The 24,587-nt window shown below is 34.3% G+C and overlaps 3 protein-coding genes and 1 long non-coding RNA gene across 4 annotated transcripts; 2 read left to right on the top strand and 2 right to left on the bottom strand.

Moving 5' to 3' along the window:
* The first annotated feature begins 3,025 nt into the window (after positions 1-3,025).
* LOC121261207 (acetyl-CoA-benzylalcohol acetyltransferase-like) lies at positions 3,026-4,570 on the top strand. Its single transcript, XM_041163450.1, has one exon. It carries the CDS (start codon positions 3,070-3,072, stop codon positions 4,378-4,380), a length of 1,311 nt encoding a protein of 436 aa, XP_041019384.1. The 5' UTR covers positions 3,026-3,069; the 3' UTR covers positions 4,381-4,570.
* Positions 4,571-11,863: 7,293 nt separating this feature from the next.
* LOC121260309 (probable calcium-binding protein CML43) lies at positions 11,864-13,780 on the bottom strand. Its single transcript, XM_041162133.1, has 2 exons — positions 13,661-13,780; positions 11,864-12,461 (listed from the first exon to the last, which is right to left on the bottom strand). Exons 1-2 carry the CDS (start codon positions 13,778-13,780, stop codon positions 11,865-11,867), a joined length of 717 nt encoding a protein of 238 aa, XP_041018067.1. The 3' UTR covers position 11,864.
* A 1,092-nt stretch (positions 13,781-14,872) lies between these two features.
* On the top strand, positions 14,873-17,197 carry LOC121260308 (protein FAR1-RELATED SEQUENCE 5-like). Its single transcript, XM_041162132.1, has one exon. It carries the CDS (start codon positions 14,873-14,875, stop codon positions 17,195-17,197), a length of 2,325 nt encoding a protein of 774 aa, XP_041018066.1.
* Positions 17,198-17,770: 573 nt separating this feature from the next.
* LOC121261206 lies at positions 17,771-19,797 on the bottom strand. Its single transcript, XR_005939846.1, has 2 exons — positions 19,353-19,797; positions 17,771-18,229 (listed from the first exon to the last, which is right to left on the bottom strand). It is a non-coding gene; the product is annotated as an uncharacterized LOC121261206 (long non-coding RNA).
* Between the last annotated feature and the right edge of the window lie 4,790 nt (positions 19,798-24,587).

The following is a 24,587-nucleotide window of genomic DNA, read 5'->3' as shown; positions in this document are numbered from 1 at the left end:
TTTTATTTTATCTTATTTTTATAATTTTTTAAAATTTTTACATAAAATATAATAAAAATTTAATTTTTTAAAATTTTAAAAAAATAATAATATTAAAGAATAATATTTTAATAATATATTTTTTTAATTTTTATCTTTTATTTAAAACTATCTCATCTTATTTTTAAATTTAATTTAATTTTTTTTAAAAAAAAAAAATTTATCCAAGAGTTATGCATTTGAAACTTGTACCTGATTTATTTATTTGTTAATCGTTCAATGTGCAATTGTTTTACTATTCATACATGACTATCAACAATGTATCATTAGGGGTAAAAAGAAATTAACATCCCGTACAATACATTCCGTGTAAGACTTCCCTTGCCGCAATCAATTTCATTTAGAAAGAACAAATGAATGCCATTCTAGTTCATCACATTTTGTTTCCCACTTGCGAAAATTTTATCTTCTTCCTCGTACGAGTTGAAGGCTATTATTAGGTGTAATTTAGATAGTGAATTCAGATAATATGAATTGAGATGAAAGTTAAAAGTTAAATAAAATATTATGATAATATTTTTTTTAATATTATTATTATTTTAAAAATTAAAAAAATTAAATTATTTATAATATTTTATATAAACATTTGAAAAATTATAATGATAAGATGAAATAAAATGAGATAAAACACTTCTTAAATCGAAATAAGACCTTAATCTTTAAGAATTGCCAATTGAGCTGTATAAAATAGTATATTAAACTGAGCTAGCTACACCAACGTTATTGCCAATTGAGTTTTATTTTTAATCATTAATTGAGAGGACTCGCAGAGACGTCGAGTACTTTTGGTAACATGCATGCATGAACTCCAGGGTGATTAATTTGTGTAATCTTTGATTTGCCAATCTAGCCCCAGAGTTAAATAATAATAATATTGAGGAAGAAGATTAGGTATATATAGACAAATAAATGGTAGTTAGGAAGTAAGTGCTGACGACGTCTTTTGGTGTAATTGATTTTTTTTGTGGCTGGTTTTGATAGGGAGATAAGATATGATATTGATATGAGATGATTTTAAATAATTTAAATAAAATATTATTTTTTAATATTATTATTATTTTGAGATTTAAAAAAATTAAATTATTATATTTTATATAAAAATTTAAAAAAATTATAATAATTAAATGAGGCCAAACTACCTCTAAATTTAAACAGAGTCTTATAGTAATAATATGATATATACAAGTTCAAGCGTCGGTGCAAGTTAATTATAAAAAAGTTGGTGCTATTGTGGAAATGTGTGAACAGATTTTTTTATAGAGTAGCCGCTGGCCTACTGCTCAGTACAAATTTATCTTTTTATTTTTTTATTCTTATTTATTTTTATAATTTTTAAATATTTTTAAAAAATATAAAAAAATATCAATATATTAATAATTACTTTCTTAACTATTAAGTAAAAAAAATAATAAAAATATAAGAAGTGTCACAATAAGGTATCAAAATTAAGTATCAAAATAGTATTTTTCTTTTTTTTCACATCATTTTTTAATACTTTTAAATATTTTTAAAAAATTAAAAAATTTATAATATTATTAAATAATATTTTCTTAAAAAATTTTAAAAAAAATGATTGGACAAATCAAACAGATCAGTCCAAAACGGACTTTCTAGCAGTTTTCTTCTTATATTTATATAGTTATGCATTTGAAACTTGTGGTTGGTCTTATTTATTTATTTATTTTTATTGTTTAATGTGTAATTTTTTTACTATTTTTTTTTTTAAAGAAGAGGATGTGTAAATCAAATTGCACTATTCATACATGACTATCAACAGTGTATAATTAGGGGTAAAAAGAAATTAACATCCCGTACAATACATTCCGTGTCAGACTTCCCTTGCAGCAATCAATTTCATTTAGAAAGAACAAATAAATGCTATTTTCATTCATAGCATTTTGTTTCCCACTTGCGAAAATTTTATCTTCTTCCTTGTACGAGCTGAAGGCTATTAGGTGCAGTTTGTACCGTAAATTTATAAGGTAAGATGAGATAAATTGAGATGAAATTTAAAATTTAATAAAATATTATATTTTAATATTATTATTATTTTGAGATTTGAAAAAGTTAAATTATTTTTTATATTTTATATAAAAATTTAAAAAAATTATAACCACGAGATAAGATAAAATAAAATGAAATATTTTTTGAATATAAACAGTACCTCAACCTTTAAGAGTTGCCAATTGAGTGTATAAAACAGTATATTAAACTGAGCTGGCTACACCGACGTTATTGTCGCTGGTCAAGCTATTGACATCATGAACCTTAAATTCAAGCTTTGACAACTAATTAGCTAGCCCGTAGACATGCTGGTCCATGCACGCGATGCTTACGGCCATTTTCTAAGTACCGTGCATCTTAATTGGGATACGTAGAGAGTTAATTTTATTTTTAATCATTTTGAGAGGACTCGCAGGGACGTCGAGTACTTTTGGTAACATGCATGAACTAGTCCAGGGTGATTAATTTGTGTAATCTTTGGATTTGCCAAGCTAGCCCCAGAGTTTAAAAAAAAAAAAATTAATGAGGAAGAAGATTAGGTATATATAGAAGAATAAATGATAGTTAGGAAGTAAGTGCTGACGACGTCTTTTGGTGTAATTGACTGGTTAATATGGTAGCCGACATTGTTTGAAAGTAGCAAAGTCCACCTACAGCGCGTGCTCTTTGGAGGAAAGGGATTTTTGAATGAGAATTGTTACATACATAAAAAAATATATTAAAATAAATTTATAAATTGACGTAGTTTTATATGATTCGTTAAATCTATTTTATAATAAAAATAATTTTATAATTTGATATACTGTATCAAACTATATCAATTTATAAATTTATTTTTGTGTAAATTTTTTGTAATTAAAATACATCTCTTTCGTAATTATTTCTTGTGGAGAGGGCTGAAATTCCACCCCTACAGTTCCTTTTTTTATCTATATATAGTCGATCGTTTCGAAATGAATTTATTCAAGCCAATTCACGTAAAACCAAGTCTGCCTATAGTCATCTTCTGTAAGACAAGTGTCAAAGATGAATATGAAGGTTCAAATCCTATCCAAAAAGTTTATCAAACCTGCAAATCCAACTCCACCCCACCTTCGGAGTTTGCAAATATCATCCATAGATCAGCTAAGCCCTCCAACACACGTACCATCTGTTCTATATTACCCTGCCAATGGCTATGAAAATGATAAAACGAGGAAGCTCTTGGAGAAATCACTGTCAGAAATCTTAACCCTCTATTACCCGCTAGCTGGGCGATACATCAAAGACAGTCAACTAATTGACTGTAATGATCAAGGGGTTGAATACTTGGAAGCCCAAGTAGATGGCAAGCTTGCTCAACTTTTGACAGGAGAAGTCAACATGGAGCTGTTGAACAATTTTATCCCGTATGGAATATTGGAATCGGCGACTACTCCTTTGATAATTGTTCAGGTTAACATGTTCAATTGTGGAGGGCTAGCCGTTGGGATTCGGTGTGCACACAGGATAACCGACGGATTCACAGGCACTGCATTCTTTAACTCGTGGGCTACTACATGTCGTGTAGGTGGGATCGACGACATTAGTCATCCAAGATTTGACCTGGCTTCTTTCTTCCCACCAAGAGAAAATGTGCCTGCTGCATTGCACCAAACTTATAGAAGAGCTGACATCACAAGAAGGTTCGTGTTCAACAAGGCAGCAGTAGCAAGCCTAAAAGCCATTGCCAAAGGTGTCGACGCCTGTGATTCTACAACGTCGAAACGCCAACCTTCACGGGTAGCGGTGGTCACGGCACTCATATGGAAGGCTCTAATTGGCGTGTCTCAAGCTAGACATGGGCGCTCGAGACCTTCTATCCTGAGTCATTTAGTGAACATGCGTGGAAAGACAGCTCTGCCAATATCGGAGAACTCTAGCGGAAACCTATGTAGGAATGCATTTGCTCGATTTGGTGGAGAGAGCTGCGACAAGAAGTTGATAGAGTTGCATGCGTTGGTGGGTTTGGTTAATGATGCAATGAGGGATGCGGTGGCCGGTTGCCTCGAACCAAAAAACGGGAACGATTTATGTTCCATGGTGAGTGATTCCTTGAGAGAGGTTTGTGAGGAATATGAAAAAGGTGAGACTGATGTCTATTTGTTCAGTAGCTGGTGCCGGTTGCCTTTCTATGAAACAGATTTCGGTTGGGGAAAACCTATTTGGGTGAGCGCTACACCTGTACCCGTGGAAATTGTTTATCTGGTAGACACCAAAGATGGTGATGGAGTGGAGGCATGGATGCACTTGGATGAAAAAAACATGCTCCTGTTTCAAGATCATCCCGACATTATCGCCTTTGCATCCCAAATCTAATGTATCACCCGACATCAATTCAATAAATGCTTGTCCACAGATCCGACTGCTAGATCATGACGTACGAGATCATGATATATATATATATATATATATATATATATATAATATATGGTGTGTTTTTACCAAGTTATTTAATGCTGCGTTATTCATATATATTACAATAAAGAGCTCGATGATCACCATATTCCAGATCTATTATGGTCGATCTGAGCTTGCTTAAATGTTAATTAGCTAGATCAAGCATTGATACAAAAATCTCGATGTATTGAGTCGTTAGTCTAACTAAATTAATTTGAGTCTATGTATGATTTTCTTTAATTATGCCTTAATTTATGCATGTTGGATTCTTTGACGAAATAATGAGACCGAACTTTTCTTAGAAAATAAGTTCATGAGTTGGTTCATCTAATTAAGACTCCGTTTAGATTCTCAACTCAACTCATCTTATCTTATCATTAAAATTTTTTTAAATTTCTACACAAAATATAATAAATAATTTATCTTTTTCAATTCTCAAAATAATAATAATATTAAAAATAATATTATAATAATATTTTATTTAACTCATTTAAAACCATCTTAACTCATCTCTGAATCCAAATGGGACCTAAGTCCGCCATGCAAGACTTTTTTGAAAGTTTTTCCAATAAGTCTAAACATTAATTCTCATTAATTCCATTCTTAAATATAAAAAATCTAAAAACGTGTCACTCAAAGTATTTTTCTTTTTTGCTCTTCATCTGAACCTAGTTATTTTCAGTCCTTCAATTAAAATATTAAAAATAAAATAAATACATAATAAAAAAATCGAATTGACCTATGGGGTGACTAACAGTACTGATCACCTATCCTTGGGCGGTTCTGGATAGCCCAGATCGAGTGGCCACCCGATACCCAAATCGAATGGCTACCATCCCGATGACTAGCCCAGATGGAGGCCAACAATTAACTTTTTTTTTTTTTTTCAAAATATTTCCTACTAACTTTCACTATCTAGACATTTCTTATTCATAAGTATTAAACAAAAGTATAAAATATAAATATTAAACATAATTATAAAACATAAGTAACACACAGGTCCTTGGAAAACCCAATGCTTGTCTTCAAACTGTCTTCTAGGTCTACGCTATTTGCTTTTTAATCGTAGAAAATATAATAAAATAAAAAATGAGATAGAGGAGGGAAGGGAAGAGATTTGAGGATTACATCTTTATTAATATCAATTGTTATTGAATACATATATATATATAACATCTGACACTATTTATAGATGAATGATTATGAGACTAGAGAAATAACGGAAACGCAATAAATCAACTATACTAATTATTTTATACAATAAACTAATATGACAGACAATAAATTATAATATCATCATTCATACTAGAATATTATAGATATATTATATAATAAATATATATATTCTAACGTTAATAACTTCATTGATGAGGTGCACTTAGACTGTTTTAGGACTTCACAACTGTTCTAGCGACTACAATATTAAATCATGTTATTTTGCATTTTTGTACGCTTCAATTAATTCCGTGTGCTTTAAAGCATGTCTTTCATGTCTATTTACTGTAGAAGAAAATTGTGTGAATACAGTAATCTGAAAAAATAAATACGATTTTGACATGTGTAGAACACTATCTTTAAGGTAATAATTGCCATCGCTCAAAAGGATTTGCTACTGAGTTACAAGTAATTCACTTTCAGGATACAACAAAGTCACTAACTGCATATAACAATACTGAAATTTTTCTTTTAGAGTTTATCTACAAAATTCATGTGTAAGTGATTGAAAATATGGAAGAATAGAATATTAAAATTTGTGGGTCTCATCTTCTATTTATAGATAATAAAGTGGCACCGTGTGAAATATTACAACTCTTAAGTTGTGACTTCTTAAGTGATAGTTACTGTTTAAAGGTCATGATGTTTCACTTAAAAATCAAAAGATATGCCTAATCCCTTCCGGGAGGGCACTAGTTCGAGTTTCCAAAAGTACATTTTTAGTTAAATTGGTTTTTGAAGCATTGCATTTTATCAAAGTGCCTATTCGACCCATGTGCAACCACCCAAGTGTTGTAATTGTTTAGCCGGGCCAAGTATTGATTTTGTCTAAGTCCAACACTTCACTTATTTCACAAAATAAACCAAAATGCATTTGTGGAGTTCCGAACTCCTACCATTTTATTTAAAATAACACATCATTATCATTGAATCAATACATCTCTTTAAAATAGTGATTCAAATAAATAAACAATAACACACATTCAATAAATTCACATATTTAATATCACAATCTATAATAAATATAACATATATTTGGTGCTATTGGGATCGAATTGGGTCATCATCGTTACAGTAAGTTCACAAACGTGATCTTTTCGTTCTTTCTCCTTGATCCCTAAAGTCTTTTTATTTAAATTTGGGCTTAGCTGATCTGGGTACGCAAGAATAAGGTAAGATTGTGATTGGCCTGTTTTTCAACGGTGATTAATTAGTTTGAAGAAATATGCACTATTGCTCCTCGTTTGTGCTTTCTTTGGTTTCCTAGCTATAGGTGCTAGCTAGCTGTTCAAGGGCTCCCGGCATACACAATAACGTTTGACTGTTGCATTATATATACATATATACTGCCAGATCTCAATTTTCTATCAGTGTATTTTCAAAAAATTTCCAAATAAAAGCGAAGAAGAAGAAAAAGATCGAGCAGGTCTCATAGCAGTTTTGGTAGGATATATGCATGCTTTGATTTGCAGGTGTAACAAAATAATTCCAATTCCCGTGCTCTCTCTATCTCAGAGGGATATCATGGCGTTTGTTGATCTATATTATAAAGCGGATCGACATTGACAAGTTGATACGATCCCTTTGCTGTTAGTTCATGAGGTAGTTTTATATTTGCAGGTGGAATAAAATAACATGCACCATGCAGCGATTCCGATATTGGCTGTAATTTGTTTATGTAGTTCCAATCAAATGCAATGGGTTTATTCAAGCCAATCCCAGAGAGCATAGATCTCGATCTGCTACAAGATCACGTCTGATCAAAAGTTGAATATGAAGGTTCAAATCCTATCCAAAAAGTTGATCAAACCAGCAAATCCAACTCCACCTGCTCTTCGGAGTTTGAAAATATCATCGCTAGATCAAATTAACCCTCCTATATACACCACCCGTATATTCTGTACTACCATGCCAGTGGAGATCATGAAATTAATGGTGATCATTGGAGGAAGCTTTTGGAGGAATAAATCTTAACCCTCTGTTATCCCCTTGCTGGAAGATACGTCAAAGATAGTCAACTAGTTGACTGTAATGATGACGGGATAGAACACTGTTGTGATGGGTGCTTCCATTGGAGGGAAATTGTGACAATGACATGCTTGTAATTTTGCTTGTCTCACACACACACACACGTATATAAGTGTAGTGCTAGGCGGCACCTTCATTGCTGATCGCTGGGAGTGTGCCGCTAACATAAATTTATCTTTTTATATTTTTTTATAGTTTTTAACATATTTAAATATTTTTAAAAAATTAAAAATACATTAATAAATTAAAAATTATTTTTTTAATCATTAATTAATAAGAATTAAATATATAAACGGTCAAGAAAATAAACTTAAGTGGGCATACTAACATTTATCTATATGTAAATGAAAGTGGCGGATGAAAGTGGCGTACCTGCACAAGAAAGAAAAAAAGTGAGAAGAGTGATAGACGAGAAGAGGAATAGACAGGAGAGAGAGCCGTCCGTGAGTGTACGAAGTTTTTTTTTTTTTTTTTTTCACATTTCCACCAAACATTTGAGAGATAATCCGTGGTTGGGTTTTGATGTAATTTCAATATGTCATTTATGATATCGACGGCTTCATTTTGACTGGTACCGATCGCTGAGATCCATTTTCATCTATCCTCCACAAATACTCACTTGGTGAAGTTTTTATTGTCACTCTTGTAGTTTCCCATCTGTATGGTGAAGTACCCGACCTACCAAAGTCAATTGTCATTAAAAGCAGCGGCGGACCTACATTATAACTAGGGCACCATGGCCACCTAGAATTTTTAAAACTTCAAAATATAAGCCCCCCCCCCCCCCCCAAAAAAAAAATCTACAGTCCCGGCCATATGTTCTTTAAAACTTTTCTAAAATCTCAATATATCTAAAAATATCTTTTTCTAATTTTTTTCCTATAGTCTCAAAATTTTATATAATTTCTATATATTATTTATTTTTAAGGATGTGGCTTCACCAAAATTAAATTAAAACTAAGTTTAGAAAAAATAATAAACTTATTAATATAGATCTCAAAGTATTTTTCATACAATATTAGACTTCTTAATATGGAATTCAAAGTGAAAATACAAGAGAAATAATTTAAAGTTGATGATTTACATGAAAAATAGTTGAGAGGTTTTATCATTTAGACTTCATTGAGTAAAAAAAAATTATTTAAGGTCTCAATTATAGCATTATATACTTAATGTGACAAGAAAATATTTAGATTTTGCATGAAACTTGATAAACTAACTTACATACTAGAATGAAAAATAACATAAAAAAAGATCACTTGATAGTTTCTATGAAGAAAATAAATTCTAAATATTTCAATAAAAAAATAATAATGGATTAATATTATTTCATGGAACATTATCGTCAGGAATTTGAAACATATATTAAGTTGTGTTATTTAGAATTTTATTTGTATATATATATGTAGCAAATTATTAAGATCTAATTTTATATATAGTTATATTTTTATGATTTTCTAGTTTCTTTATATTTTATATAAACATGTCACACAATGGGCATGACAATATAAGAGCTCCTCATTACTTAAATGAGACTCTTGTATTGCGCATTGACCTCATATATAAAGGCCACATGATTAGACTATATTAGCTTGCACATTATATAAACTAACAAATTTTAAAACTATGTTACTAGTTTTTAAATTATGATTATATTTATAATTTAAATTATGTGATAATTTAGGTCCAAATTTTTTTTTTATTTTTTTTGTTCACTTTTAGGTCCAAAAAAATATCTGGGCCCAGTGGGTCATGGAATCTATTGGGGCAGACGAAGGGTGGGGCAGATGAGGGGTCCACCCCCGGCACCAGGGTGGGTGTGGGGAAGGGTCGACCCTGCCCCCGCATGGGCTGATAGCTCCCCTAGTTTGGAATTCAAACTTGCTAGCAAAAGTTATCCATATCTACTTTGCCACTGCAAGGATAAATGATTTTACTAGGGCACTAGACATACATTACATTTTACAATATACATCATGATTATATTTTAAAATAAGAATATTACTATAAAGTGATGTCATTTTTATGAGATATTTTATAAGAATATCACTCATTTTAAAACATAGTTACCTAAGGTATTATAGAAAGTAAAGTATGTTTACCATTTTCCATTTTTTTCTGTTTTTGGCTTTTCTTTTTTATTTCGTTGAGGCTATAGTTCAAGCCCTAAATCAAGGAGGAAGCTGATACAAAGTCGACGAATTTTGAAAAGGGTATTAATTATACATGACTTATACCTCATTTACTACTAATTTACCATCTAACTATTTTTTTCCCTTTTGCTCTTTGAATCTGGATTAAAAATCTCATAACATAACCTTTTTGCATAATATAGAAAAAAATAAATTCAATCAACTAATGTAATCATGTAAATTAATTAAAAATAAATCCAATTTTATAAAAACTGACTCAAAGGGCAAATGAACGTCAATTTTTATAAAATTAAATTTATTTTTAATTAAATGACATGATGATTACGTTAGTTACATATTGAATTTATTTTCTTTTAGATTATGCAAAATTGTCATTATCTAATATTTTTAATCCAGATTCAAAGAGCTAGAGGAAAAAATAATTAGACAATAAATCAATAGTAAAGGAGGTGTAAATGTATCATTACCCACTCTGAGCTGGGTTTCCACTATAACAATGGCTACATCGAGCCAGCCTAACTAAGGATATGGCCATAAATTACTAGAATTGTTAAAAAAAAAATGCATGAAGAGGAACTAATTTTCCGACAAAGGTTCTTAATAAAGTAGCTTCTATTGTTTTTTAATCCTATCATTAAATATATAAATGCAATTTACCATTATAAGCACATATTTTCATATACAAAAAGGTGTTAGGAAAAGAGATCATGGCCAATAATCCCTGTGGACTGATCTCTTCATCAACCTTCCGGGATAAAGCATTAACGACCTTGTTCTCCCCGCCCATCTTGTAAGGAATAATGAAGTCATAACCCAGTAGTTTGTGAGACATTTTTGTAGAGCATTTGTGCCCACTCTTTACTTCAAAAGGTATTTTAAGGTCTGCTAATCTGTCATAATAGTGAAGGATTGGCCTAACAAATAAGGCCGCTACTTTTGAATTGCTGTCCCCACGACAAAAAATTCATTCTCGTAAGGGGATAATATGAGAGCCTTACCTTTTAGAACCTTACTCAAAAAAGCTATAGGTTGATTGAATTGCATTAACGTTGCCCCTATGCCCCTTCTACTTGCATCATATTCAATAGTGAAGGGGTGTGAAAGATTTGGTAGCCTTAAAACCGAGGGTTTGGATACTACCTGTTCCAGCTCTAAGATGCTTTATCAACATCTTTAGTCACAAAAAAATGTTCTTTTTAAGTAACTGGGTGAGTGGTGCTGCAATAAAACCATAGTATTTTATGAACTTATGGTAATAACTTGTTAAGTCTAAAAAACTGCAGAGTGATTTAATGATATTAGTTGGTGTTGGCCAATCTAGCAATGATGCTACCTTAGAAGGATCAGTTTTAACCCCTTTAGAACTGATGTGTCCTAAGTAGTTGATTTCAAGAACCCCAAATCTGCACTTCGAGAGTTTAGCATATAGTTTGTGGTTGTTTAGCACCTCTAAAACCTATTGAACGTGACCCAAGTGCTCTTGCCATGACTTGTTGTAAACCAAAATGTTGTCAAAAAAGACCAACACAAAGTGCCTAAAAAATGGACCAAAAATACCAACACAAAGTGCCTAAATTTCTCTACTACTCTGACAATGCATAAAATGGAAAAGATCCTGGCCATGATAGCATGATTGATTTTGGTAAAAGATGGCCAGTCTTCATGATTGGGGTTTGCATCCGTATCCGAGTGCAAAGCAAGGAAGAGTTCAATGTATATTTATGTTGAAGGTTGATGGCTATTTGGACTTCAAATGTTGCCAATTTATTGTTCAAGCTCGGAAAAAAAAAATATCCCAGATTTTCAAGTTTCTTCTAAACAAGTAATGAAGCAAATTGATCAAACGCGCGCGGCGACTCTGCAATTTCATGTTTTCGATTAAACCAACCTCAACTTTTCAGGACGATGCATTTTCCTTTAAGAAAAGAAGGGTATACAATAATTAGCATAACATGCAAACTCAATAAATAATAATATTCTTTGATAAATAATCAGTCAGGTTAATTTTCACTTCATCATTAATTCGAACCCACTGAAATCAACCTTCCCGTCCAAGTTCGAATCCACAATTCTCACCATCTTCTCGATCTGATCCATATCCAACCCCTCGTCCAATCCCAAGCACTCCAGCACCCTCTTCAACTCCACTGCCTCTATATATCCATCACCATCCTCGTCGAAAATCTTGAAGGCTTCACGCAGTAACTCGAGGTGCTTGGCGGCTTGCTTCGACGCATCCTCGAAGCCGCCAAGCACCTCCTCCTCTATGGGCACTTCATTGTCGTCGTCTAGAACACCTTCGCCAGGTAGCTCAAAGCCAGATTTGTCTTCCTCGGAAGGAGGAGTACTATATATCAAGCCAAGCATCTCCACCACTCGCCGCGCATTCTCCTTCTTGATTCTTCCATTGTTTTTCATTCCGAACACGGTGATTAGAGCTCGGACCATTGTGTCATCAACCTTGCGCGCATTCTGTTGCTTGCAACCATGATGGTCCTCACCAAGGTGAGTTGCCGCTGAGCTTGCTCTTGAACTTCCAAATGCATGCAACACGCGGTCTCCAATCAGTCTTGAGCATGCATCGGTTATTCCCGTTATGTTAGACTAAAAGCTTTTCACCTTTCAAAAGAATTACTAGCTTTTATTAGAAGAAAGCACTCTGAACGAGTGGATTTGAGCAAATAAGAGAGAGATTGCTTTCCTTCTCCTCTCGTGTTCAACAGTTTTTATAGTTGGAACAATGGTATTATACCCCCGTTTTCTTTGTAAATCACGCAAATGTCATTCCATTTATTTTCACAGATAAGATAAAATTAAATTAGTTGAAATAAAAGTTAAAAATAGAATGAAATATTATTAGAATATATATTATTTTAATATTATTTTTATTTTAAGATTTGATAAAGTTGAATTGTTTATTTTATTTTATGTGAGAATTTAAGAAAATTGTAATAATTAAATAAGATGAGATGAGATGAGTTCTGCTAAATACAATCAATTTTGCAAATTTTTTGTACATTTTATTAATGTAATTGATCAAAATAGTAATTTTAATAATAAAAAAATGACGCAATCAATTACATTAGGAGAGTGTGTAAAGAGTATGCAAAAATAAATACTGTATATAAAATTTTTATAAACAAAAATTAAAATACCACGCAACAATTACAAATTCTCCAAATGATGGGATATCCAGAAAAGTCTAGTTAATTTTAATTTCAGTAGAAAAAAAAAAAGGTGTTCTATTTATTGGGTGTACGACGGAATCAATAAAGTAAGGAAATTGAAAATTCCAAGTACATGTAAATCTGCTTGTTGAGTTATTGATTTTTTTTATTAGTAGAAGGTGTTAATGAGACCAGCCACCGTGCATAATCCAGCCAAGATGGGGTACTACTTGATACGGCAGCTTCCTGTAAGAAGGGAGGCACCACTTTCATCCAATTACAATGATCTGAATTATATTTTTTCTTAAAAATAAATAAATCGATCAATTATAATATAATTATTCAAATCTTCAGCCGATCAGCTTCCTTTATTAATATTATAAGAGTAGTTCTATATACAGTCCTCTTAAGAGGACTGTATTGCAGTCCTGGTCTATGAAATGTCCATCTTATCCCCATTTTAATTTATAAATTGACCAAATTAACCTTCCTTATCTAGAACATAAATCTGCACGAAAATTGGAACCAAATTCAAATCTCGCACCCCCTGCTCTTACGTTTTCCCTCTGCGCTGTGCATGCCCATCGATCCGAACGAATCACTCCTCCACCATCGAGAAGAGGACCTTCAACCCACCATCGACGGAAGAAACGCCTTCTCCACCAACGGATGGAATGCCTTCTGCACCATCGACTGCCGATTGCCGATGACCTCCTTGGTAAAAACCTTGATCTGCACTTGTTTATTTACATACATATCATGGGTTGTTTTACCTACTGCTGGGTTTTGGTTGCTTGCTGAATTTTGTTTGCTAAATTAGTCTGTATAAATATAGAATAATCATGTTTTAGGATGGACAATCTGATTTTTAGGGATCTGATTTTTTATTGGTGAATTAGTTTGTATAAATACAGAGTAATCATTCATGAACAAAATCAAGAGGCAAAGCACTTAAGTTCTTGAGAATCTTATGGTCAAGTTTCAGCTGCACTCTTATCTCTGTTAATAGCTTCTCCATTTTTTAGCATTCTTATCATTTCCTGAAAATATCATTTGTAGATGTTCGTTCTCTAACATATCATCTTTGACTTTTGGATGGGTCCTGCAGTTTTATTGTCTGATAGTTCTGGAATTCTTGCGAAAGCTGCTTGTGTTTATGTTGAAGAAAGGATTGTGATGTTATTTGTTATTAGCTATATAGTACTCTATCAATTAATCTCCATTTGTTATACCAAAATATTGTTTACGTTCCTCCCTCTCACTCTTTTTTTTTTTTTTTTATCAAAGAAAGAAATTGGTAATTTTTACATTTTTTCTTCTCGTCCTATTTGTTAATCTAACTCCATCTATTGTGCTGGATATCATCAAGACTTCTAGATTCCCTTTTGGTGGGCATATGGTTAATTTCGAAAGGATTGGATATGTTTATTTTTTATCAATTGCCATTCTTTACTTTATTGGACTTTAAATCCAAAATGTTGCTTGTGCTGCTGTTCTTGTTGGCATGCATGGAGACCTCATTGCGTTATAATTATCTGGAAGATGAATGAGCATCTGCAATACTAACTTCTTGACATATTTCTACAATTTCGTAGCGTTTCTAGTTTTTTATTTAGGACCTATGTAGCACAATAATTTGCAATGGTCAATATACAGATGGATCTTATAGATCGATTTCTGAACTTATATAGACTATGAACTTGCAGCATGATTTTTCTTGTGTACCAGCTAAATTTATCATATGCTGTGGTTAGATTTTTATGTAAATGTTGCTAATTTGTTGTGCTTTAATTTTTTTTTTTTTTTTTACTTTCATGTTGTGCTTTAAATATATGAAGATTGTTGCTGATGGAGAAAGGGGAAGAATGCACATCTACTAGGCGATCACTGTTTTTTTCCGAAAGCAGTAATTATATGGATCCCCCAAATGTGAGAGATGATGAGGTAGTGATTGATAATCATGGTGTAATGCTGGGGAATGATGATGATGATGTGGTTTTAGAGCCAACGCTAGGAAATAATGATGATGGAGTTTCAGAGCCAACGTCGGGAAATGATGATGATGGGGTTTCGGAACCAACACCGGGAAATGATGAAGATGGGATTTCAGAGCCAACGCCGGAGATATTTTTTAAAACTAAGAAAGAACTCATTTACTACTACAAGCAATATGGGAGACAGGCTGGATTTGGCATAATGACCCAAAGAAGTAAAAGTGAAGATGATGGGAGTGTTAGATATATAACACTTGGGTGTGCTCGTGGTGGTAAGGCAAGGAAACGTATTACCAACATTTCTAAACCACGCCCGACAACAAAGACTGATTGTAAGGCGAGAATTAATGCAGTTTTGGCTGATGGTGTCTTACGTATAACGACTGTTTGCAATGCACATAACCATGGGTTAAGTCCACAAAAGGCAAGATTTTTTAGATGTAATCGAGCAATTGATGATTCTGTGAAGAGGCAGTTAGATATTAACGACAAGGCAGGCATAGGTATGGCCAAAAGTTTTAACGTATTGGTTGTCGAGGCTGGTGGTTTTGAGAAACTTCCATTTATTGAAAAAGATGCAAGAAATTATATAGACAAGGCTCGCCACCTTAGACTTGGCAAAGGAGGTGCTGATGCACTTCGTGGTTATTTTGAGAGGATGCAGTATAAGAATGATGGGTTTTACTCATCGATGGATTTGGATGATAATGGTCGATTAAAAAATGTCTTTTGGGCCGATGCACGCAGCAGAGCAGCATATGATTATTTTGGAGATGTTGTGACATTTGATACAACATACCTAACAAATAGATATGGCATGCCATTTGCTCCGTTTGTTGGTGTTAACCACCATGGACAGTCAATACTTTTGGGAGCAGGCTTGATATCAAGTGAAAATACTGAAACATGTGTTTGGTTATTTGACACTTGGTTGAAATGTATGGATGGGAGGGCGCCAAAAGCTATCATCACTGATCAAGACAGGGCCATGAAAAATGCTATTGCAATAGTCTTTCCAAATACCCGGCATAGATACTGTTTGTGGCACATAATGAGAAAACTACCAGAGAAGTTGGGCTCACATACTGAATTTAAGTGTGGGTTGAAAAGTGCATTGCAGAGATGTGTTTATGATTCTCAGACTTCTGACGAGTTTGAGAAGTCTTGGGAGGTTTTTATTAACACTTACAATTTGAAGGAAAATGCATGGCTTCAAAGTCTCTATAGTGAGCGAATGTATTGGGTTCCCGTATATTTGAAAAATACATTTTGGGCTGGGATGAGCACAACTCAGAGGAGTGAGAGCATGAATGCCTTTTTTGATGGATATGTTCATTCAGGGACTATATTGAAAGAATTCGTTGATCAATTCGACAATGCACTGAGGAAGAAAGTAGAAAATGAGATGGCAGCGGATTTCCACTCATTCAATTGCACAGTCCCTTGTATAAATCATTTACCCGTGGAGAAAAAATTCCAAGCAGTGTACACGAATTCTAAATTTAAGGAAGTGCAGTCAGAAGTAATGGGAATTATCTACTCTCATTGTGTTGTCATAAAAACAGAAGGGGCAATTACCACGTATCAAGTTAATGACCAAAGGGTAGTTGAAGACGGCATCAAGAAGTCAACTTTGCAGGCGTACTTCAATGAAGATGAGTGTGAGGCAAAGTGCATGTGTGGACTATTTGAGATGAGAGGGATTATATGTAGGCACATTCTCTCAATTTTTGCTGCAAGGGATGTCCAAGTGTTGCCAGAAAAATACATTATGGAGAGGTGGAGGAAGGACATTAAACGTAGATATGCTCTCATTCGAAGCAGTTACGATGACTTGAGTGGTAAACCAGCTGCTAGTCGGTACTCTGGTTTGATAAAATTATGTTTCCAAGTAGCTACAAATGCATGTGAAAGCGAAGATAATTCTTTGGACATGACACAAAAGCTAAAGGCGATGAATGAAATTTACACTAAATCGAAGCCTCAAGCCACAGTTGCAAGCACTCATGCTTCCATTGATGCCGAAACTGGAAGTTCGAAGAAAGTGTTGAGCCCTCATGTTGTCAGAGGCAAAGGCAGGCCGCCATCAAAGAGGAGACAACCTACAATAGAGAAGTTACAAACCAAAAATAAAAAGGCTAGTGGCAAGCGACAAAGAAATAATGTATGGAAGATTTAAATAATATGATTTTGTCATTTGTTTATGTATTCAAATGTAGGCCCCATCGCGGACGGAAGATGTATTAAACCCCACAGAATCGGTAATACTGCACGACACACCAGAAGCTATTGTTTCGCAACTACCTGGTACACAACAAAGCGTTATTTCTCAGATAAATGTTAAATAATATTCTTTTTTCTCTATATTTTAAACAAATAATGCTGAGTTTTGCATGATGTTTTACAAAATATTTTAAATTACTTGCAGGCGAACTTCGCATGTCCTGACCCTCTCGATGATTGATGAAAGACATGGTAGACTGCTGCCCCCATCAAAGAAGTAATGATTTGAAGACGTTGTAGACTGTTATGTTGACAAAAGCTCATAACTTCAGTTGTATAACTCTACTTTGCATTGTTGTAAACTTGGTGTATTGTTATAAGATTGGATATTTATATCATTTTAAGAGTATGAATTATGTTATGGGTATGAGATATGTTATCAAGTTAAAGTGTTGATAAAAGTGTTGGTTCAAAGTTATAATCTCATGGGTTTTATTCAATGTAGAACAAAATACATGAAATATAGTGCAAGAAAAATACTTCTCATAACCATTCATAATGTTCACAAGTCTGATGGGTTTGAATATTACAATATTGATAAAGGTTGTAAACATATCTATTACAACATACTTAACAACATTACACAGTTTGATATACACTGCTACTAATTTGTAACTGTTCTTGATCCTATCCAACAACAAAATATTAGAATTGCAAGTCCCCAATACACGCAGGGTCGTATGCTTGTATGATTAATATCTTTCATTACACCATGAAGCTCATCCTGATCATTTTGGATGTCATCTTTCAATTTTTGCATTTGTACCCTTGCACGTTGGAGTTCTTCCTCCCTCTTTCGGAGTTCTTCCTCCCATTTTTGGAGTTCTTCCTTTCTCTTTTGGAGACGACGCTCTCTTTCGCACACAACTTTTCCTTCATTTTCTATTTCAATATCTGCCCATAAAAAGTACTCGCAGTATGACCTTCCCTGCAGCAAACACCTAATTAGTGTAAGAAAGTACAATTAATACAACAATATCTGATAAATGTAACCTTTGTATTGTTTAAAATTTTTTAGTGTTACCTCTCTATTGTAATTTGGACAAGAATAAAAAGGTCGGCTTGGATTTTTGGTTGTTTTCGATAATTTTAAACGTGCCATCTCTCCGCATAGACATTTTGGAGCATGATTCGAAGAAGATGAAGAACGCAATGAAGACATTGCGTATCAAAAATTTTACACAATTCTTGAAGCTGTGTAATGCTGAAAATGTGTTATGCCTACATAGAAAATAGATAAAAGTTAAGATAAAAGTTAATATCTTTATGTGTTTGGTCTCCCAGTCGATAATTTATGCACTAGGACCATGAGAGAGAAGACACCAAAAGTCCATTGTTGTTGAAGTGTTCAATAATATTGAAGAAATTTTGCATAACATTGGATAAATAATTTAAGGAGAATATGCCAATAATTTAACAGTAGCAGTAAGGACTGCACTCTTAACTATTCACTAATGGAATGTGCCTCAAACAAATGCAAGGCATAAACAAGATAATGATTTGTATTTCAATTTTCACCAGCACATGTACACAAAATGATATTTTACACTGTGAATAGCATAAAACTGTTTCATCATTCTTGATAATGAAGCTATTCTTGATAATCACTCGTGTGTGTAGAACTCCATGAATAATTTCTGCTCTGAGATTCATGCTTTCAGATGTGAATTTTTTAAAAGTTAAAGATGAGTTTTCTGTTCTAATTTATGCTGACAGTATCTTTTTCACTCGATCAAAGCCACTTAAGTTATTGAAGTGTGGACACACGATGCATATGGACTGCTTTAACCACATGAAAAAATAGAATATGTTAAGTTTCAGCTATTTTTGAAATTATTCATTCATTAATGTGCCATCTCTTAGTATTCAATTAATAAGTTACCAGAAGTATTCAATTAATAATTTATGCCATCTCTTAGCATAAATTACCAAATCGGAACCCATTCACAAATTTCAACAAACACGTAGAGTGCATTTCTAAACCAGAAGTATTTTCTACTAACAAGTAAATATCTTAACACAAATTTACAACCAAGCAAAACCAATCTTACAGATAAAAAACGAGAAGAATTATGAACAGAACCAAGTCAAGATTCACGCTCAGACCAGAAAAATTCACGCTCAAATCGCATTCGGGGAAATCCTCACCAAGATGGAGATGGCCACGCTGCGCGATGTAGACGGAGATGGCGACGGCACTGCACGATGGGCTTGGGCACGGTGACGGCGCTGTTCGTGCGCGATGGGGGCTTCAGCACGGCGACGGCGCTATTCGTGTGCGTGCGCGATGGGGGGCTTCGTGCGCGATTGGCTTGGTCTGGGTGATGAAGGGGTCTGAAATGAATGAGAGACAACACTGAAAGGAGCCGAGGCCTGCCTCTGGAGATTGGTTTCTTTGCATTTAATAAAACGTTGCGTTTTGCTCTTTTAATGAAACGTAACGTTTCATTAAAGGACTGCATTGCAGTCCCGCATTCGGGGACTGCAAGAAGAATTATTCATATTATAAAGCACTGAGAAAGGGTAGAAACCGCGTTTTGTAGTTGTACCCGTCATAATTTTATGGGTAATGATACATTGCAACCGGTTTACTACTTTTTTTACTACTTATATTATATTTGAGATTTTTTATTTTTTATCATTTTATTTTAAATATTTTTTTAACATCCTTAATCATTAAAAAAATTAAAAATACATATAATTTTACTAATAATCACTTTCTTAACTATTAAATAAAATAAAAAAATAAAATAAAATAAATAGTAAATGAATAGTAAAAAAATAATAATTCTATCATTTTCTTAATTTTATTAGCTATACTCACTTATTTACAAGTTAATTATAATTGTACTTTTTTGCAAGTACTGCCCGCTCTTGTCACGTGGATGCTTTTTTTATTTTAGTTTTTAAAACAAGAAATCATAAACAAAGACATTATATGATACAAGATTAAATGGGGGTGAGAATATTCAACAATCATTTCAAAACTAACAAGTACAACACATGCAAAATAAGAAAAGAAAGATATCTGGAGTCAAAAATTTGACTCACTCATTTCCTACAAGAGGAAGTCACTTGAAGTAATTTTTATATAATTTGATAAACAGACTATAAAATTACGGCTAGAAGCCGTAACGAATTATTGTGTGCTACATTTTGCTTGGCCGGACTAGTTAAAGTAGACTTTTACAACTATTTTATCTTGATCCTTGATTAGGAAAAGCAGGAGCAGAAAAAAGTAAAAACCGAAAAATGAGTCGAATTGCCGGCTAAAGACGGTCACTGGCTGTGGAGGCACGTGTAGCTCACGCACCACCCTTGACAGTTAAATATAGGTCGGATCTAAAAGATTCGAAGTCGCTGACCTCGATAATGCCGCACGTGGCGAAGAAAGACTTCCCCTAGTGCGACGGCGAGTGAGTCTTGTTTGCAGTGTGAACCGCGTGTGAGACGTATGTGCTGCACTTTTGGTCCATTTTCTTCTATCATCTAAAAGATCGACGACTAGAGAATCTGATGGGGGTTGTAGGATAGGCTGCAAAGTGGCGGTGCTATGGGTGAAAAAATAAAGGAAAATCAGGGGAAAAAAAAATCTTTGGACAACAAGTTCGGCAAAGGCCAGACATGGGGAGGGAGGGTGGAGTCGACTCTCCACCCCCTCTGGCCGGAGAAGATGTGGTTATACCTAAAACGGTGGTGAGAGGATATATAGCCTGGAGAGAGAAAAAAGACTAGACAATTTTTTTTTTACGTGGATCGACTTATTTTAATGGCTTCTCATACTCGTATTTTCATCATTTCCTTCCGCGATTTTGGTATAGCATGTAAAATCCACAGGTTCCCCGCACCGGCCTTCAATTTTAAAGCCTTGTTACCTGTTAATCAATGCCTCTTGAAAAAAAGGAAATCATGATATGCATCTTGGCTACAGCTTTTGCATGTGAGATACGTCATGCTAATTCATTCGGAAAATTTACGAATATCATTTTACTAAATCCAATTTTGAATCATTTAGTAAAAATAAAAAAAAATAAAAAAAAAGAAAATCCCTCCCTCCATCAATAATGAATTCAAAAAATTTACACAGAATTTCAAATTTGTATGCTCTAAACTTATACCGTTGGCACGTCGTATATACAGAATAAGGCAATTAGTCTAAAAGAAAAACCATGAAAAAATAATTATGCTTTGCACCTGTCGTGACTTTTTTGTGATCAAGTGGAAGCATATACGGTACAATGTAAGAACAATGACATCTACATTTGTCTTCGGTAAAGTTATAACAATGCGCTAGAAAAGCTTCTGTAGAGTTTGAATGTCAAGATATATATAGTATTGGTAGTATAGGTAAAAACAATGTAATATGTAAACGGGAAAAATTTTTCTTCCCGTCCTCAATTAATCAAAGGTCTTGCTGGATTTAATTGGCCATCAGATCCCATCCCACCAAATCTCAAGAATTCCTCCCGCACCGGGATATTCAACTCTGAACAAACAAGTTGTACGATGTTTGCAGTTACAGCGCCAAAAGACATTCAATTCAGGGTCACAGCAATAGCAAACCTGTTATATAAGTCGGCAAAGCCTGTTGATCCGCCCATTCCCGAGTGCCCAATGGCTACAAGGGGCCCCTCCTTCGAATTGAACCTCTTAAATCCTAGGCCAAAATCCCCATTTGGCAAAACCAAATTCCCATATTCGCCAGCACCCAAGAACGCATCGTGAATTCTGGGATTGTTAAAAATCCTACCAATAGAGTCGTTTCGAGGATTGGGATTTTCAGGGTTGTCGGTCATACTGGTGCTATTGCCACTGTCATTGCTAGTGCTACCATCATTAGCAAGCTTAGTAGTAGAAGCACCACTGCTGGTATCTCTACTAAGGCTAACGTCATCATGATTCGGTTTCTGTTCATAGTCATTAGAGTTGTTCGTTGAATCGGTATCTGCCTCCTTAGTTCTACTACCTCTCCGCCTTTTTAAGGGCTTCTGGGAAGAAAATTTGGGGATGTGGGGGTGGCTGCAAGTGGCGGCTTGGAAGAATTTTAAGTTATGGTCATATTTATAAATTTAAATCTAACAATTTAGGTCTAATAATATATTTTTGTTCACTTTGAGCCCAAAAATAGTATCTAGGCTTAGTGGGCCATGGATACTTTTGGAGCGGATGGGAGACCGCGTCTCCTTGGGCTGCAACCTGGGAGTGGGGTGCAAGGAAGGGTCGACCTCGCCCTTGCATAGGCTGGTAGTATCCCTAGTTTGCAATTCATGATTAATTAATGATAACTATACAATATATTTTATAATATATATTATAATTATATTTCAAAATAAGAATATTTTTGTAAAGTAATATTATTTTTACGAGATATTTTCATTTTAAAATATAGTTGTGTAAGTTATTATAAAAAGTAACGTGTGTTTATTTATTTTTTGGCTTTTCTTTTCTATTTCGTCGATGCTATAGTCCAAGCACTAAATCAAGGAGGAAGCCGATGCAAAGCCGGCGAATTTTGAAAAACATACATGACTGCGATAATGGGCTGGGCCATCGGGAAAAGGCAGTATTACGTTGGGCCACCCATCAGGAGATCTAGCAGTCTGTTGAATTCAACGTTTCAGTATAGGCAGGCTCAGAAGACTAGGCATGGCCCGTGGGTTTATCTTGCAGCCCATAATGGACTCCGAGCTAGGTTTCCACTTTCCACTACAACAATGGCTAGGCCGAGCCAGCCCAACTAAAGGTATGTCCATAAACTAGAACTGTTGAAATAATAAAATAAAAAAAGCATAAGAGGAACTAATTTTCCGACGAAGGTTCTTAATAAAGCAGCTACTGTTTTTTTTTAATCATATCGTTGAATATATAAATGCAATTTACCGTTATAAGCACATATTTTCATATACAAAAATAAAATTAATATATATATATATAATATAGGAAAATGGCAATGGCATATATTATCAAACAAGTCCAACTTAATAATAAAAAAAGGTGATGAGAGGCACATAAACTCTTTCTGGAAAACAGATCAAGCTATAAATTCGAGATCTTTAACACATCTAGGAATTAAAAATGGAGAAATTCTTCTTAAATAATGAATAGACCCGGCCACCTGTTGATCATCAGCTGGATTAATATATGAGTGGCTCTACAGCCACACATGGGGCTCCCGATGGGGCTCCCGATAATAGTTTTTTTTCATGCATTTTTTTAACACATTTTAATAAATTCATAACATCATTAAAAAATATCTTTTTAATTATTAAGTTTATAAAAAAAAAAAAAAAACTGTGGGAAGCCCTAAGATTAGCATTTCTCTTAAATATAACTAATCAATTGGTGAGCGAGTAAAGAGAGTATTGTCATAAGTACTATACTTATCACACTCAAAAAAATTACTACCAGGATGAGAGAGAGTGGAGATGAGAGAGAGAGATTGAGATGAGAGAGACGATGAGAGAGAGAGAGAGATGATGAGGGATGAGAGAGAGTCAACAAGAGAGATCTGATGAGAGAGAGAGTTGAGGAGAGAGAAAGAGCTGGCGAGAGAGAGAGAGTTGATGAGAGAGAAGCTGGAGAGAGAGATGATGAGAGAGAGAGGAAGAGAGAAGCTGTATGTGCATTTTGCACCAAAAAATAAAAAAATAAATGGACCAGAAGCAGCCACGTAGTGTATGTAATGTGTGCACAGTTACAATAACTGCTCTGTAGCAATACTCTCTATATATATATTTATATATATATCTTCCTATATCTTAAAAGATGTTATGTTGATATGAACAGTAACATCAATAGTAATGAACAGTAACATCAACCGTAATGAACAGTAAAGAGGCTGTATTATTTTTTTTACGCGTGTTTATTCTGTTTCTTCTTTTCTTTTTGGTTTGAAGAGAGAGAGAGAGAGAGTTGGAGAAATGGGTCGGTGCGTGCGAATGGCATTGTGCGACGGAGAGGGAAAGGGAGGTTCGTGATGGCTAGGTCTGCTCGAGGTTGTCGCCGGTGTGAGTTGGTGGAGGCGCGGTGGCCTGGGTGGCCGCATACGGCTGCATAAGTGGACACAAATGGGTGAAATCCATTTCGGTTGGGTTTCCGCAGAGGAGAGCCAGCCGCGCGTGGCGGACATCCGTTGTTACTGCCTTGGTCGCCGGCGTGAGGGGGAGTCCCCGATGGTGGTCGTGAGGCTGGGTGGCCGCATACGGCGGCTCACGTTGACACAAATGGGAGAAACCCATTTCGATTGGGTTACTGCAGGAGAGAAGGAGGCCGCGCGTGGAGGATAT

The sequence above is a fragment of the Juglans microcarpa x Juglans regia genome, chromosome 4D (assembly GCF_004785595.1).
Source record: "Juglans microcarpa x Juglans regia isolate MS1-56 chromosome 4D, Jm3101_v1.0, whole genome shotgun sequence".
NCBI classification, from domain to species: domain Eukaryota; kingdom Viridiplantae; phylum Streptophyta; class Magnoliopsida; order Fagales; family Juglandaceae; genus Juglans; species Juglans microcarpa x Juglans regia.
The sequence above is the reverse complement of the archived record's forward strand: the minus strand, read 5'-3'. Positions and strand labels throughout refer to the sequence as shown.